The 16,893-nt window shown below is 32.3% G+C and overlaps 1 protein-coding gene across 1 annotated transcript; it reads left to right on the forward strand.

Moving 5' to 3' along the window:
• Positions 1–6,352: 6,352 nt before the first annotated feature.
• On the forward strand, positions 6,353–8,874 carry LOC109815068 (protein OCTOPUS). The gene is given in 2 exon segments (XM_020379659.3): positions 6,353–6,899; positions 6,901–8,874. Coding segments are annotated over 2 exon segments (1,944 nt in total). The 5' UTR covers positions 6,353–6,639; the 3' UTR covers positions 8,585–8,874.
• Positions 8,875–16,893: the final 8,019 nt, after the last annotated feature.

Raw genomic sequence — 16,893 nt, forward strand, 5'->3', positions numbered from 1 at the left:
TTTCCTTTTGAAGTGGACGGATAGAGAAACTTGTGGCCTTTCACATTATGCTTTGAGGGATACCATTTTTGTCTTTTAGGGGTGGGACTTGGTTTATTAATTTGTCTAGTCTTTATAGCCTCCTACGTACTCTTTCTTGCCAAATGTAAAAAGGCAGGCCAAGCTAAAGCCAATTCCCACCTTATGTCCCATTCTTCAACCCACACAGGGGAAAACATCTTTGACAAAACACAAACCCTTATACCAAAACTATGAAAATTTCGTCAAATGTATTATAAATAGATTCTATAAGTTCAAAGAAATCAACAAAATATTCTTTCAATGGACAATTTATTATCGAATTAACTTCTATAAAGATAAAATAGTAGACAAATACATTTAATTGTGATTTTATGTCCAAATTAAAAATCCTACTCTAATTCTTAATTAAAAAGTACAAATAAATACATGTATTAGTAAAGAGAAGAAATTTACTTATTCCAAAAGTAAATTTTGACAGACTTATTTATTTAATAATTCATAAGTTACATTGAATTTTAATAATCTAACCATGAAATTAAAAGTTTTTAATATATAAATGAAATTTACAAATTTTTACAAAATTTAAAAATCATATAATACATATTTAAGCATTAAATTAATAAATACACATATAACATGTGAATTATATATACCTATTTAAGGTGTTGAAAAATGTATTAGTATTTTTAAATCAAATTACAATTGTTAAAAAAAAATATATTTCTTTAACTGATTCCAAATCACCGATGTGTTTTCCAACTAAGGCTTCATGTTTTTTCTTTTGGTACATCATGTAATTACGTGATACTTAGTCATATTTTGTTGTTAGAAGCTTGTCATGTACCGATCCAAAACTAGTGACCAGCACATTAATCTCGCTACAAAGTTTCTTGAATGGTCTAGATCATGAGATTAAAGTCTTTTGAGTAATTAAAAGCATCATACTCCGTTTCACTTTAAAACTATTTTTGGTTATGCTGTGAGGTGGGGCTTGGTTTATGTACCTTTGTGTTTGGGATACTGATGGAAACACAGTTTGTTTGCTTACCAAGCACAACCAAGTGGGACGAGGGTTGGGAGTCGTATGGAGAAAAAGAAAGCCGAAAAACAAAAAGGAGCATGAAACAGGAAAAAGAAAAAGAGAAAAAGGAAAGTGAAAGATGGATAAAAAAAATACGAGAAAAAGAAAGAGAGAGAGCATAATGTGAGATATAAAAAATAATAATAAAGAATGTGTTTCTTTTCTTTTTTCTCACTCAAAATGTAGATAAAAGAAAAAGATGAAGATAATCTCTACAAATCGACTTTTATAATTCTTAAGAAAGAAAAGGTACATAATAAATATACAAAATTACTTCAAGTAATATTCATGCAAAGCTTATATATATATATATATATATATATATATATATATATATATATATATATATATATAATCCTATTAAAAATTATTTCATAGGATAAAAATTACATAATGTAAATATTTACCTTTCATTTACATCATGTAGTGGGGATATAATAGTATCATGTTAAAAAATCTGATTCTTTAAATAATAATATAGTCTAATATATTACTCGAGTTTAACTACCACACTGGTATAAAAATCTAAAAAAAAAATAAATAAATAAGGCTATGAATAATTCCAAACATCAAATTCAAATTACACGTTTTTTTGGCTTTGACCATTTGGCCGGTCTGAGTAATAACTGATCTATGCCTGAAAGAACATGAAAGCTTGATCAAATAAACATCCATGCATATCTTACATCAACGTAGTTCACGTACATATATAATTGGCACAAATAGCAATTCTTAATAACACAACGATTTACCAAAAAATATCCCTTGTACTAAAAAAAGTAATTTTCTACTTCCATATTTAATATTTTTCTAAACTATCATTATCAATCACTAATAGAATACTAAAATATAGGATAGATCAAAATTATAAATATATTTTATTACTTGATTATAGTAGCTTTCCTAAATTGAAAGAACTATATTTTTTAGAATGAATCCGTACATGATGAAACATGACTTTATTTTAATGAATGAAAATAACAATTTAAAGAATACAACTATAGCTGGAAATGACGCCAATAATTTTCATAAACAATTTTGGCCGACAAATTTCATATTACACCGTGCCTTTATTTTATTTAAAAAATAATCACTTATTTTGAAATTTTAAGAAGCTTAATTATCAAATATATATACATATATATACATATGTATATATATATATATATAAACATTTAGAAAAAAATTCAATAAAAAATAACATTATTAATTTTTTATATTTTTATTTAATATTAAATTATCATATATGATAAAATTATTGACTTTGTTTTCTACAATAGTCGTTAACTTTTTTAATAACTATTTTAAAAGTTATTTTAATTAATTGACACTATAAAAAAATTTATTAACAATGGCAAAAAAAAAAACTACACCTTAAAGATCAACACAAAAATTAAAGTAATAATAATCTTTTTATAACTATCAAAAAAGTATTTCATAAAAGAAAAAGTGAAGTTATTATATTTTTAATTTGTCTGTCAAAACTTTAAACAACAGTTACAAATTAAATAGGTAGTATATTTAACTTATTTCAAACTCCTTTATTGGTTGACAACTTGACATTGATTATTTATTTAAAATTTAATTTAAATACCATTTATTATCATTAGTTTTTTTTTAATAAAAATAATGAAACTTCCAATTCCTAGCTATTAATAACATATAATAAAAGACAGTAATAACTCATATACTTAACGTGACATTCATTGAATAACAGAATAAAAAGGATTATATTATATGAGGCATATTTAAGAATATCGTCTGTAATAAATGCTGAACTTCCTCGTCTAACATTAGACACGCCAAATACATACGAAGAACAAGCACCCAAGAAAAAAAAAATTGTTCAAAAATTACGCAATATCAAATTTTCTAGTTCCATGCATATAATTTTAATAAAAATACGATTTAATTTATTTTTTTGCACTTAAATGACAATTTTTTTTTATTAAGACAGTCTTATCTAAGACAAATAATATTATTTTTTATTAATTTTTTTTAGATCAGATAAAATACGACTCAATTTAAAGTTAAGAACAATAATATTATTATATATAAACGTTATATATATATATATATATATATATTGTTTTTCATAATATAAATTTAATCTTATTTAACTTAAAAGTAGTTTAAGTATTTTTCATTTAAATATTCCTTGTTGAACTACTACTGATAATAGACACAAAGGGGAAAACACTAAAAATATTCAGATACATATATTAGAATTTGGAAGAACACACACCTAAAATAAAAAATATATTAAAAATTTACGTAATCCTTATAGTTTTTTACATATATCAATCTTTATATATAAATTAAAATATTTTTTAATTTTTTAAACGCTTCACTATTTTTAATTTTTTATATTCATTTTTTAAAAATAGTCTCTTCTTATAAAGTGTAACATTGTATGTTGTTGTTAATTATTGTAATTTTATTAATAATTATGTGTTACGGTGTTTAGATGTGTGTTATTGAAAGACTCTAAAAATTAAAGAATTCTTGTGGAATTTTAAGTGTTTAGAAGGTTTCTTTGTATAGAAGTCCAATTTGACTATGAGTTGAATATATATAATGTTTCTTTTCATGAAAATTGAGACTCATGAACTTATTTTCATAGAGAATCTTGAAGAGGGAGTAAAGTGAGATGTTTTAGAATCAAAAGGTGACTTTCTTTCTTCTGATTTTCACAACGAATCTTTAAATCCTTTTGAGAGATCTTAAATTGCCATGTTAGTAATTCAAAGTCGTAGAACTGAGAATCGGTGCTTCAGGGGGGTCATGTAGAGTTCTCGGAGAAGCTCATTCCTTCTTCCTTTTTCCCTCTCTTATGCTTGGAGTTGAGGAAAGAGAAGCTAGAATCTTGTTGATGTTTGATTATATAAATTGTATGTTGTTTGATTGTCATCAAAATATGATTGTATTGGTTAAATTTGGAATGAATGACAAAAGGGTTGAGTTTTGGTGTTTTGAGCTATGGAGGTGAATATTTGGTGAATGGTCTTAATTGTTGTCGCATGTTGTTATTATGATTTAAAATGAGATGTTGATGATGTACTTGAATGATATATTGCAAAACATGTAGGTATCTTTTGGATTTTAGGTGGTTTGAACCAAATTCGCGAGTCTGCAAGTGTATAACTCATCATTGCATCGGACGCACCTTCATTGCATCAATCGTGGCTCAAATGAAGGGGTCTCTATCTTACTCACATCGGATGCTGAAATGGTGGTGTCGAGCGTGATGAGAAAAAAGCTTTTGACTTGGTCACGTCAAGCATAATTTGAATAGTGTCGAGCGTGTGATGAGAGAATTGACTCTACTTGAACTGATGCCGAGTGCTAATTGAGTGATGCCAAACATGAGGAGAAAAACTTGTCTCTACTTGATTTGGGGTTGAGCATGTGTTTTACCATGTCAGGCGTGGAGCCCCAAAGGTTCCCTACCTTATCCACCCTAGGTGTGGCTTGAGTGACATCAGGCGTAGATGAGGTAGAGAGTTCCCTAACTCAATAGTGTCAGATGCAAGGTGTGTGGCATCGGGTACAATTTACTTTAGAATTTCTTGTTGTTTGATTGATGATATGGTGAACATGAATAAGTGAGGTGAATCTATTGCATGTTGTGTGATGATAGGTGATTATTGATTATATATATATATATATATATATATATATATATATATATATTGATCTAGGATAATATATCTATAAATGATATTATTATTGAATTGTTAAGGTGTGATGTTGAGAATATTTTAGGCATTTGGTATGTTGCATGACTTAGGACTAGAGGAGAAGGTATTTTTGAAAGTTTGATATCCTATAGTGTGGATATTGGTGTAGTGCTCTATGAGCCTAGTTGTTGAAAAACTCTTATTAAGTAGGCATGATCTCTTGGAGTAGATTGTTGAATCTTCTCTAAGTCCTTAGTTAATGTTAGAGTAATGTATGAAGTTGATGGTTAAAATCTTTAGTTGATTATTATAGAGGTGCGTAGTATTGTAAGGCTAGTGGGCTAATTTCATAGGGGACTTGATTTATGTATGCCAAGATCGGGGTACACTCATAGCCAAGCTATATGATACCCGACAATGGTATTAGACTTTTTAAGTTTAAGTAATAACATCCAAGAAATCGTGTATAGGGATTGGTATCCCAATCGTTTGTTTATCTAACATGTGCAAAAAAGTTAGTTGATTTGGTAGAATCAAGCTACTTAGACTTTTCGCCTTAGTGTAGGAAATTTCTATAGAAGAATGCGTGAAGAAATATCAATTGAGGTGTATTGTTTTGGTGATTGTTCTTATGTTATATGATGTTATATGTTGTATGACATGATTGTGGTGTAAGTTTAATATGCTTAAATTGGTTGTTTTTTCAACTTGTTTGATGTCATGTTGAGTTATTGTGGTGTAGAAAGTGTAATCCATTAGGTGATGTTGTGTATGACTTACATGTTGGTGATTGTTATTAATATTTTTACCTTTACATATTTTTTAGTGGATAAACTGTGATGATTATGTTTACATTAAAATAAAATAAAATTTCTTTAAATATATTATTTATATATTTTTAAATTAGCAATAGTTAAAAATAACATTATGTCACTATAAATTATTTATCATAAGTGTAAAATATATTGAAAATATTTATTTATTATAAATTTTAATTATAATTTAATATATAATAAAAATATTTATTTATTATAATTTTAATTATATAAAATAAATAATTATCTTTATATATTACACATGTTAAAATGTTAATTTTAAATAAATATTTTATAAAACATATATTATTTTTTATGATATCAAACTAATTTTATTCAAATTAATTTAATTTCACTTAAAAAATACCGCAAATGTTTCTTTTGAAAACACATTATTTTTTAAAAAAATATTTTTACTTAGAAAGACGAAACACTTATTGCGTAAGTTTAATTTCATTGAATATTTTATTTATTGCTATTATTATATTATTATTACATGAATTTAATGAAAATTAAATCCTTAATTACGTAATAGTAACTTGCAGTTTAGAACGTACAATTTTCATTGACTATTTTAGTTTCTTGTTCTTAATAATTAATATTTTTAATCACATAATAGTAACTCGCAATGAATTATGAATAAATATTTTTTTTAATGATTAATATATTTTGCTTAGTATCCTTTTAATTTAAGCAATATAATAATATAATATAATAATAAGAATAAAATAATCCCCGTATGTATTCGTTTTTGTTTTCCATTTTATATTTCCCACACTCCCTCTCTCTCTCTCTCTCTCTCTCTCTCTCTCACTTCACTTTCTCTGTGTCCGTTGGAACCAAACAGTTCCCTTCTCTCTCTCTGTCTTTCCCTTCGCTCCTTTCTCTGTCACACAGAGACGGTGACAAACACCCACTCCGTTCTCTGCTCCACACTCCATTCTCCATTCTCTAGACAAACGAAACAAACACACTCACACCTTTTCCTCTTCCTGTGGAACATGACCACACTCTCAACCATCAAACACCATTATTCACGGTTATGAATCCCGCTAACCAGCCCCCACCGCCGTCGCTACCGCCACCACCGCCGCAGCTCCTCCAACCGCACCGCCCCTCCACCTCCTGCGACCGCCACCCTCAGGAGAACTTCACCGGCTTCTGCCCCTCATGCCTCTGCGAGCGCCTGGCGGTGCTCGATCCCAACTCCTCCTCCTCCTCCTCCTCCTCGGCCGCCGCCCGCAAGCCGCCAACTTCCTCCACCGCGGCCGCCGCCCTTAAGGCCATCTTCCGCCCTCCCCCCCTCCTTCCTCCCGGAGCTCCGCCGCACCAAGTCCTTCTCCGCCTCCAAAAACGAGGCCCTCTCCGGCTTCTTCGAGCCCCAGCGAAAATCCTGCGACGTCAGAGGCCGCAGCACCCTCTTCTCCCTCTTCAACCAGGAAGGCGAAGTCCAAACGCGCAACCTCCCCTCCTCCTCCTCCGTCGTTCACCAAGACCCACAACCCAACATTGTCGTCCACCACCCAAACGACATTAGGGCTCACGACTCCCCCGAACCGCAACCACAACAAGCAACCATTCCCAACACCGAAAACAGAGTGTCCGAAATAGTAGAAGAGGAACCAGAGATAATACCTGAACCCGAAGCTGACGTGGCAGCAGAAGAAACACCCAAGGCAATGAAGGACCACATGGATCTGGACTCCCACGCCAAGAAGACCACCGGCCGCGACTTCAAAGGAAGCTTCTGGTCCGCGGCCTCGGTTTTCAGCAAGAAGCTTCAGAAGTGGAGGCAGAAGCAGAAGATGAAGAAGCGCGAGCGAAACGGCGTCGTCGTCGGCTCGGGGACCTTGCTCCCGGTCGAGAAGCCGATCGCGCGCCAATTCCGGGAGACGCAGTCGGAGATCGCCGACTACGGCTTCGGCCGCCGCTCCTGCGACACCGATCCGCGCTTCTCCCTCGACGCCGCGCGAATGTCCTTCGATTTCGAGGAGCCACGCGCCTCCTGGGACGGTTACCTCATGGCGAGGTCAACGTCCACTTTCGCGGTTCCTCCGAGGATGCCTACCATGGTGGAAGACGCACCCGTTCATGTCCTCAGAACCGATTCCCTCATCCCCGTGGAGGAGCCAGAGCTTGAGGAGACTCTCACTCTCAATCTCAATCTCAATCTCAATCCCAATCCCAATCCCAATCCCAATCCCAATCCGAATCCGAATCTCCCTGGTGGCTCTGCTCAGACGAAGGAGTATTATTCTGACTCCACCACGCGGAGAAGGAAGAGTCTTGATAGGTCTAGTTCCATCAGAAGGACTGCTGCTGCTGTTGTTGCTGAGATGGACGAGTTGAAGCCTGTTTCCAATGCCAATGCTAGGGTTACACCGGCTGCTTCTGCTGATTATGTGCACAATCCTCTGAGGGATTCTAACTCCAATTCCATGAGGGATGATGGTGTTGAGCCTTTTGACAAGTGTAAAGGGGCCAAGAAGTCCTCCAGCCGGTGGAGCAAGGCCTGGAGTATATGGGGGTTGATTCACCGGAGAGGGAGTAAGGAAGAGGACGGGAATGGGAACAATGGGAGCAGCAACTCTAATGGGGTGGAGAGGTCTTATTCGGAGTCGTGGCAGGAGTACAGAGGAGGGAATGGGGATGTTAATGTTGTTAAGGGTGGGTTTAATAATCCCAAGATGTTGAGGAGTAACAGCAGTGTGAGCTGGAGGAATGGTGGGGGTGGAGGGTTTGGGAGTGTCAGTATGAGGAAGAGTGATGTGCAGGGGAATGGGCTTGGGCTTGGGCTTGGAGGGAGGAAGGGGAGGGATGAGTTTGTTGGGTTGGAGAGGAACCGGAGTGCGCGGTACTCGCCGCCGAATAACATCGATAACAATGGTCTCTTGAGGCTCTACCTGGGTGGCCGGAGAAACGGGTCTGGGAAAGGGAGGTCCAACCAGGCACATTCCATTGCCAGAAGTGTACTTCGGTTGTATTGAAAGAATTCAAGGTGGTGTTCTTTGGTTTGATGCTGTTGGTTGGTTAGTTAGTTAGTTACATTTGGTGCATTTGTTTGTGTAAAACCACACATGCTTCTGCCTATGTATTCATTCTTCATGGTTGTTGGTTGGTTACTTGGATGGATAAAAGCACCTGCACCTGCACCTGCAGCTGGATCTTTTCTTTTTTACAGTTCTTTCTTCAGTTACTCTTAATAAACACGAATTTTAATTTTTAAACATATACATGATGATGGCTATGTTGATGCCTGATGGCACTGGTTTGTTCATGGTGGTGTGTTTTTCCTTTATTGCCAGAAAAAGGGTTGATTGGTATATGGCACCAGGGCGTTTTGTGCTTTGGTTTTACCTTTGGACACGCCGTGTTTTCTTTTTCTGTCTTTATGCTGCAAAAGGGTGGCTGATTGGTGTGAGGGTTGTAATTTGGGAGCATTTTAACTTGAATTTTTGGCATGATATGCGATCCTGCAAAAGTGGTAGCAAGGTGGGCTCGTGCCACCTGGTTTTGCTGCTTGTCATAAGTTGTAGTTTTGAGTAACAACACGATGGAGTGCTTTTTCTTTCCCTTGATATCAATTAATCGAACTTTTTTCATGTGACTCACTACAGACTATGGTCCCAACCAAACGTTACATTAGCTTTCTTGTATTCCATGACTGCAAGATAAATTTCAAAATTTCCGTAGTCGAAAATTGTAGACACCTTCCACTTCTACATACCCTTTTTCGGCAGTGTTGTCACTTGGTATTTTTGAGATAGAAAACCGTTCTCGAAAGTTCTAATGTTTTCAATGATATTCACGGTGACTATACGTAAGTGTGGTTCAGTCAAGACACTTGCATTTTGGATTTAGTGATTTACCAAAACCTGCGTAAAAGAGAACAAGATTAACGGCAAGATTAAATAGAAATAAGCATGCAGTGGGGTTGGCCTAGGCTTTGGTTTTGTAAAAGAACAATTTTGCACATTCTATGTGTTGAAGCTATTATTGCACCGGCAACATCATTTGAAGCTTGATGTGGCTTTCCTTGATGGAGCGATTATTTAGTATGGAGAAAGGTGCTCATCTCCTATGTTCCCTTTCCCAAAAATGTTATTATGAATCTGTCGTTGTAGTTTATTTTTGGTAACTTTACTCGGGATTTTGCTTATACTCAATGAAAAATGTCTTTGCCGGCTTCCGTGTGCTTGAACAGTTGAGAATTTATTGGGTATTTAAATTACTTCTGTTCATTTTCGGCTCTAAGATAGACGCGCCTATCAAAGTACGCATCTGGTTGTCCCAAATAACTACGGAAAAAAGGGAAATGATGCTCTGTTTTTTATGGGTAGGTTTTCAGTAAACAATGGCATAAAATGAGAGTTGTGGTCGATCCATGCTTCATTATTAAGCTGCCTCAAATTTTTTACTTCTTACAACATGGTTACATGAACATATATATATATATATATATATATATATATATATATATATATATTATTTCTTTAACGACAATAAAAATTGAATGTAAAACTTTCAACATATACTATTCCAAAACTCATTAATAAACATATATTTTATGAAAAGGAAAAGGTTGCATTGCATGGCTCGTATAACTTGTGAATTTACAGGTTATTTACTATAACGACAAAATTGGTGGACGACCCGCATTAAGTCAACTTTTCAATGTATTTGGAGCGTGCGTGAGGCATAGATCAAAGATATACTTAACCTTGGACTTTGGGTAAGTAGACTCTAAACTCTCATAAGTCAAACGAAGTGAATCTTATAACTTTTTTTTTTCTTCTTGGAAAATAAAAGATATTGTTTTAACGTGTTTGCATAATGTACGTTTTTCTTGTTTAATTAGTCAACAAAGAAGCGGTATAATAAAAATATATACAAATAGTACTATTGTTTCGTATATTTCGAAGTGTTTAATTTAATGGAGGATAGTTAAATCCGGATCTAATGGATAATTATAAAAATACTAAAAAAAATTATTATTAAATTAGTTTAAATATATACTTCAGCAATTATTTGCCAAATTTAGGAATATTGGTGATGATATGAGAATTATAATACACACTCATCCTCATATTTACACCTATACGTGTATATGTAGTTTTTTTATTATTGGGGAATCAAACTTATATCAAAGAAGATTTACTATAACTTACGCATTTTATTAAATCAAGATAATTAAATCTCTTTTTTTATATATGTACATTTTTTTAAAAAGGGTAGATGTGTGACAACATTATTATGTGAGGGAGGATCCTAACTAGGTTAACATCTTGCCACACAACAATCATATACTACACATCATAAGAACTATTATTAAAAGAAAGCAAAATACAAGAGCAAATGGGGGGGGGGGGGGGGGGGGAGGGAACCAAAATGCACAACAAAGAAAACTAAACTAAAAAAGAAAGGTAAAAAATAGTCAAATATATATGTACATGTATATATAAACTTGGTATATTTTATAACTATTTTTTTAAGGTCTTATAACTATAATTTAGAAAAAGGTATTTGTAAATTGAGTTAGATCCTGTCTCTAATGAAAAATAACTATAATTATCTATGATTAATATATTCACATCATTTAGATACATGTGCCAATATATATATATAAAATACAATAATCTATCAACTGTGAAATAAAAATTTTAGTTGCAGGTCAAACAACATCTAACAATTACAATTCCTACTAAAAATAGCATCAAGATACACACCAACAACATGACTATGTGGATATCAACATACAATGTATCCCTACTCTACTCTATCTAAAACATGATTATCACAGTCCAATCATTAAGAAAATACATAAGAGTAAGCTAGATTTCAAAGGAATCAACATATGAGTATAGAAGAAATACAATTATACTAACCACAACATCAACATGTAAACCATATAACATGATCTACAACTTAGCACCACACCCAATCACCAAAACACGACATTCAACATCTTACAAGAGTAAGTAGTTCAACAACATATGACGATCATATTTTACCACACCAATATCATTCAATCATGAAATCAACAAGTATATGAACAACATCAAGTCACACCACATCATATGCATACATCTTAACTAATATATCGTCACACATTCATCTACTAAGATCTCTTATAACACTGAGTAGTCTAAGTGGTTTGATCCTATCAAACCAATTTAATCATTTTCACATCTCATGCATCCGCTAGATTGACAACTAAATTGAGATACGAATCCCTATCCTCTAATTTCTCAAGTGTCACTACTTAAACTAGGAAAGTTTGGTTCCACCATTAGGACTAGCATAGCATCGTCAGGAGTAGCCTAGCTAGGTATGTTTATACCACAACCTTGACATGCATTATCAAGGCACTTGTGGGATTAATTCGCTAAGTATCCTCGAGGTACCATGCAATCTTTCTAGTAATCAATTAAGAGTTGTAGCTTTTGGCTTTATTACTCCAACATTGACTTAGGATACGAGACTCACCAATCCACTCCAAGAGTTTCACACCTACTCAATGACGGTTTTCAACAAATGGCCTCCCAAAGCACCATATCAATATCCATACTATCGAATATTTCGACTTTCAAAAATCACATTCTCTCATCTAGTCTTAAGTTAATCAACATGCTTTAATGCCTAAAACATTCTCAGTATCAACACCTCAACATACATCATTTATATGTATTATCCTAGGTCAATGAATATAGAGATCAATTAATATCATTCAAGTATAATATACCAATACTTAACAACAATTTTCAACTATACAAATATCTACATATATTATCTCAGATCAATATACATAGAACAACAACATTAAATTATCAACAATTAAATCATTAGTATATATTATCCATGATCAATGTATGAAGAACTAACAACATATATCAACATACACATGTAATAGATACAACTACCACATACATGTTCAATTCATAATTTTTCACCAATTCAATCATGTAATGATGAATCGATGCAACAAACAATAAGTATTTATAAACAACATTCAATTCGCAACCTTCCCTTACTCAATGGCCACTTCAACTATAATATGGATCAACCCAACCTCCATATTGTTTCACATAAATCCTAGAAGAGACACCTTAAAACACCTTTCCATTCAGGAGCCTACTCACTATAAGATATGAAGACTTTAGAAGACAAATTTTCTCTCCTCTAATTTTTTTATGTATCTTAATGGATACATGTATCACAACACCATATATCTAAACAACTTAGCAACTTCAAACAAAATCAACTTACAATCAACTTTAAAATAACCTAGATCACCATTATACATCATCATAAATCAATATATGTTGCACGAGCTTGAATCATCATCACCCATCATGTAAAATAACCAACACAATAAGATATATGAAGAATATTACAAATTAAAAGGGGAAATAGATGCTTCAAACTAGAACTCATTTAGAGTGACTAGAATTCGCTCAAAGTGCCTAACAACTCGCTTAGAAATATCACTAGCTAGCTCTAAGCTACCATAACTAGCTTGGAGCTACCAACAATTGGCTTAGAGCTACCAATAGCTAGCTTAGAGTTATCATCAACTAGCAATAGTTGGCTCGAAGTGCCCAACAACTCACTTAGAACTACAAACAACTAGCTTAGAGCTACCATCAACTAGCTTGGAGCTACCATTAGTTAGCTCAAAGCTACCATCAATTAGCTTGGAGCTACCATTAATTGGCTTAGAGATACCAACAACTAGTTTGGAAATACTAACAACTAGCTTGAAGCTACCAATAGCTAGCTCAAAGCTACCATCAGCTAGTTTAGAGTTATCAATATCTCGCTCGAAGCAACCAATAAGTTGCTTGGAGTGACCAACAACTTGTTAGGAGCGACAAAAGTTCACTCTAAGAAATTCAAGTCAAAGAGCAACTTTGAATGTTCTCACTTACTTGCTTTGAGTGACCCACTTTGGACGCTTTGAGAGAACAAGCCCAAAAAATATGCATGATTTCAAGAAAATCTAGCGACTTAAGAACAAATTCAAACCCTCTCAACCTATACAACAATACATGCATGTGAACTCAAAATCTTCTACTTATTACACCATGCAACCCATGAATAGAAGAAAATGAGACATGCAACAACAACACACAAATCAAATCATAAAATCTTTCCTTCTTCACCAAGAACACTGAGATTTCCATAGAATAATATACCTACTGCCAATCATGCATACCCTCCTCATGCATTCAACAGGATTCAAGACACATGCAACACCACAATCTAGCAAGATTAAAGTTATAACTTCCTTTACCTTAGAGTTGAAGAGAAACGAGGAAAAGAAGAAGAATGAACCCTGAGCAACCCATAAGCTTCGCATCGACACTACTATGAAGATGATCTTCAACTCCAACAGTTTTGAATCATCAATAAGACCCCCAACCTACTAATCTTTGGGAAGTCTAGAAAGGAGAAGAAAATCTTTGAAAATCAAAGCCCTCTTCACTAACTTCTCTATAGAATTATGGAGTTATAAACTTATAAATTCATTCTTCAAGATTCACCTTCTATACCTGAATTCTTCCGAGACCAACTGTTATACACTTATAATTTAAGAAAGTACAATGTTACACTATTTTGAAACATGTAACTAATTAGCATAGTGGCTCTAACTTAATTAAATGAAAGTATTAAGTTTGAGTTCTTGAAAATATAACTAAATTAAAAACATAAAAGTATTTGTCGCTCATGATAACTTTGTTTAACTTGACTTGGGTCGAATTCTAATTTAGTATCCAAATAATTACAGTTCTAGTCTTGTAGATTATTAGAAACGTGTTAGATAATATGTCTTTTATTTACTTTCTTGTCTTATTAATTTTGCACACAAATGGTTTTAGTATTAAGACAATACTTTTACTTCACTAATTTATAAAGAAACACATTAAAATGAAAATATATATCATTTAATAAAAACATGGCTAGTGGTCCAGATTAAGATATATAAGTACTCATTGAAGATATTTGTAGGCCCTAAAATTCCTGTCCGAACAAGTATGAAATTGAGGTACTAGATATATATTTTTAATATAGACAATTAATTTCTAATACTAAATCTTTTTATGTCTTGTGTAATGGGATCTATATTTGTTTGCAGTGGAAATGATATATAGTTCCACATCATATTAAATGTTAGCATATTTAAACACGTCTCTCTTAAATTTTTATTTTCCTGGATAAAATTAATAGTTTGAATATTAAAAATTGAATTAATATAGCCTGTCCCACATATTAATCAACATTTTTTTAAAAAAATAATTACACTTCGATTAAATAAAATTTAAAAGCTCGTACCATAACTTTAAAATATCTAAATTCAATCTTATAGTAATTCTTGTCTGTTTAATTAGCACGGGTATCTTTTTCTATCTTGGGTTTATAACTTGGAAATGCCTTACATGGCCAAACTTTGTCTATATATTATTAGGACAAACTTACAAATAATAATAATAATAATAATAATAATAATAATAATAATAATAATAATAATAATAATAATAATAATAATAATAATAATAAGAAAACAGATGGGACAAAAGTATAGGACTTTTGTTTCGGAGTGCATACAGAACAAGAATTTGATGAAAAGAAACTGAAATTGAAAACGATAGCGTAATGCTATAACTACCCAAAGTTATATGAATAACAAAATTAATTTGATTTTTTTGATAAACAATCTAATTCAAATTTCGTATGAATAACAGTATAGTTTGCCGGCCCATTAATTTCGTACGCAAAACTTTCTTTATACAGTATTTTTAACACTTTCTCTCCTTCAATTTCCATCATTAAAATATTGTGCGTAATACATGAAATAAAATAAGAAAGACCGACATCTACAAATAATTCCACCTTGTCTCTCTTAATTAATTATTTAGGTGAATATGAAATAAATTAAGATAAAATTTAGATACAATTGTTTTTTTTTTTAAATTAGAGTTGATGTTTTATTCAATAGCATGTGTAAATATGTATTTATGAAATTTGTATTAAATGTAAATATATATTATTAAGATAAAATTTTAACTTTAATTAAAGAATAATATCAATTATATCTATAAAAAAAAACAAAGAATTGAATCTAAATTTTGTCTAATAAACAGTTGAGGCGACATATATTAATTACTACTTTCTTTCTATGATAGATATTTAGCACCAACAAATGATTAAGAAAGATGTGTAATGATCATTATTCAATTAATTAGGGCACACAAAATGGACAAAAAGAATAGAAGGGAAAAAAATGAAGGTTTGTGAAATGAAGTAGTGAAGCTAGCTAGTAAGCTTGGTAAGAAGTCCAAAACAGAAGCACTTTGAAGGGTACAAAGCTCCAATCCCATTGATCGGGTAGACAGAAATTATTAGAAGCTAATGATTGTTGCTCAACGCACAAGATCATTGTATTGTCCCACTGTGATATATAGAAAGAATCAAATTCATCCAATTTCAATTACCAAGTCTGAGATTTATGCTTTCTCCCTTTTCAATACAGTTTGTAAAGCTCCATTATCACCGAGTTTGCCGCAAAAGTCAAAAAAGCAAGAGAAAAACATCTCAGCATGTTGCTATACGGTGGAGAAGATAAGAGATAAAGAAAGTATGTGATGGAAAAAAAGAGGCTCGTAACCCAATGCTTTGTCTAACTTGACTAGTAGGCCACGATTTGGATTTTGGTTAGTGGACATGTAATTATTTCTTTTAAGGTAATTCTAACCCCCCTAAATGTCTTTGATGCTTTGAGGAGTGAGTTAATTTTTGTTGTTACATAATATTACTGAATTTATCCCAAAGTTAATTATAACGTTAAAAAAATGCTAATATCTTCAATTAATTTATATCACAAGTTAATTATTAAATATGTTGTGTTTACGTAATAGTTAAGTATTTTGCAATTATATATTGTGAAAATAATTTATTTAATAAAAAATTTGTATTTAATTTTCAGCGTATACAAACAAAAATTGTGAAAATTATAATAATGTGATCACATTTAATGTTTGACAAATAGACCGAAGATATTTATGGCAAGAAAAAAAAGAGAGAAAGAAACTTATCCTTTTTTTTTTTTTTTCCATAATTGAATGAAACAACTTATTGAAGTGAAACATGTGTCTAAATTGATCTCATTCGTAAATTTTATATGAAAACGCATGCTATAACAGGAGAAGAAAAAAATTGTACCGCATTTGTTGATGAACTGGTCAAATTAAATTCTTGAAATATTACTTATTAGCAAGCAAGTAACAACATAATAAAT

This window comes from Cajanus cajan, chromosome 4 (genome assembly GCF_000230855.2).
Source record: "Cajanus cajan strain Asha chromosome 4, NIPB_CcT2T_4, whole genome shotgun sequence".
Classification (NCBI taxonomy): Eukaryota; Viridiplantae; Streptophyta; class Magnoliopsida; order Fabales; family Fabaceae; genus Cajanus; species Cajanus cajan.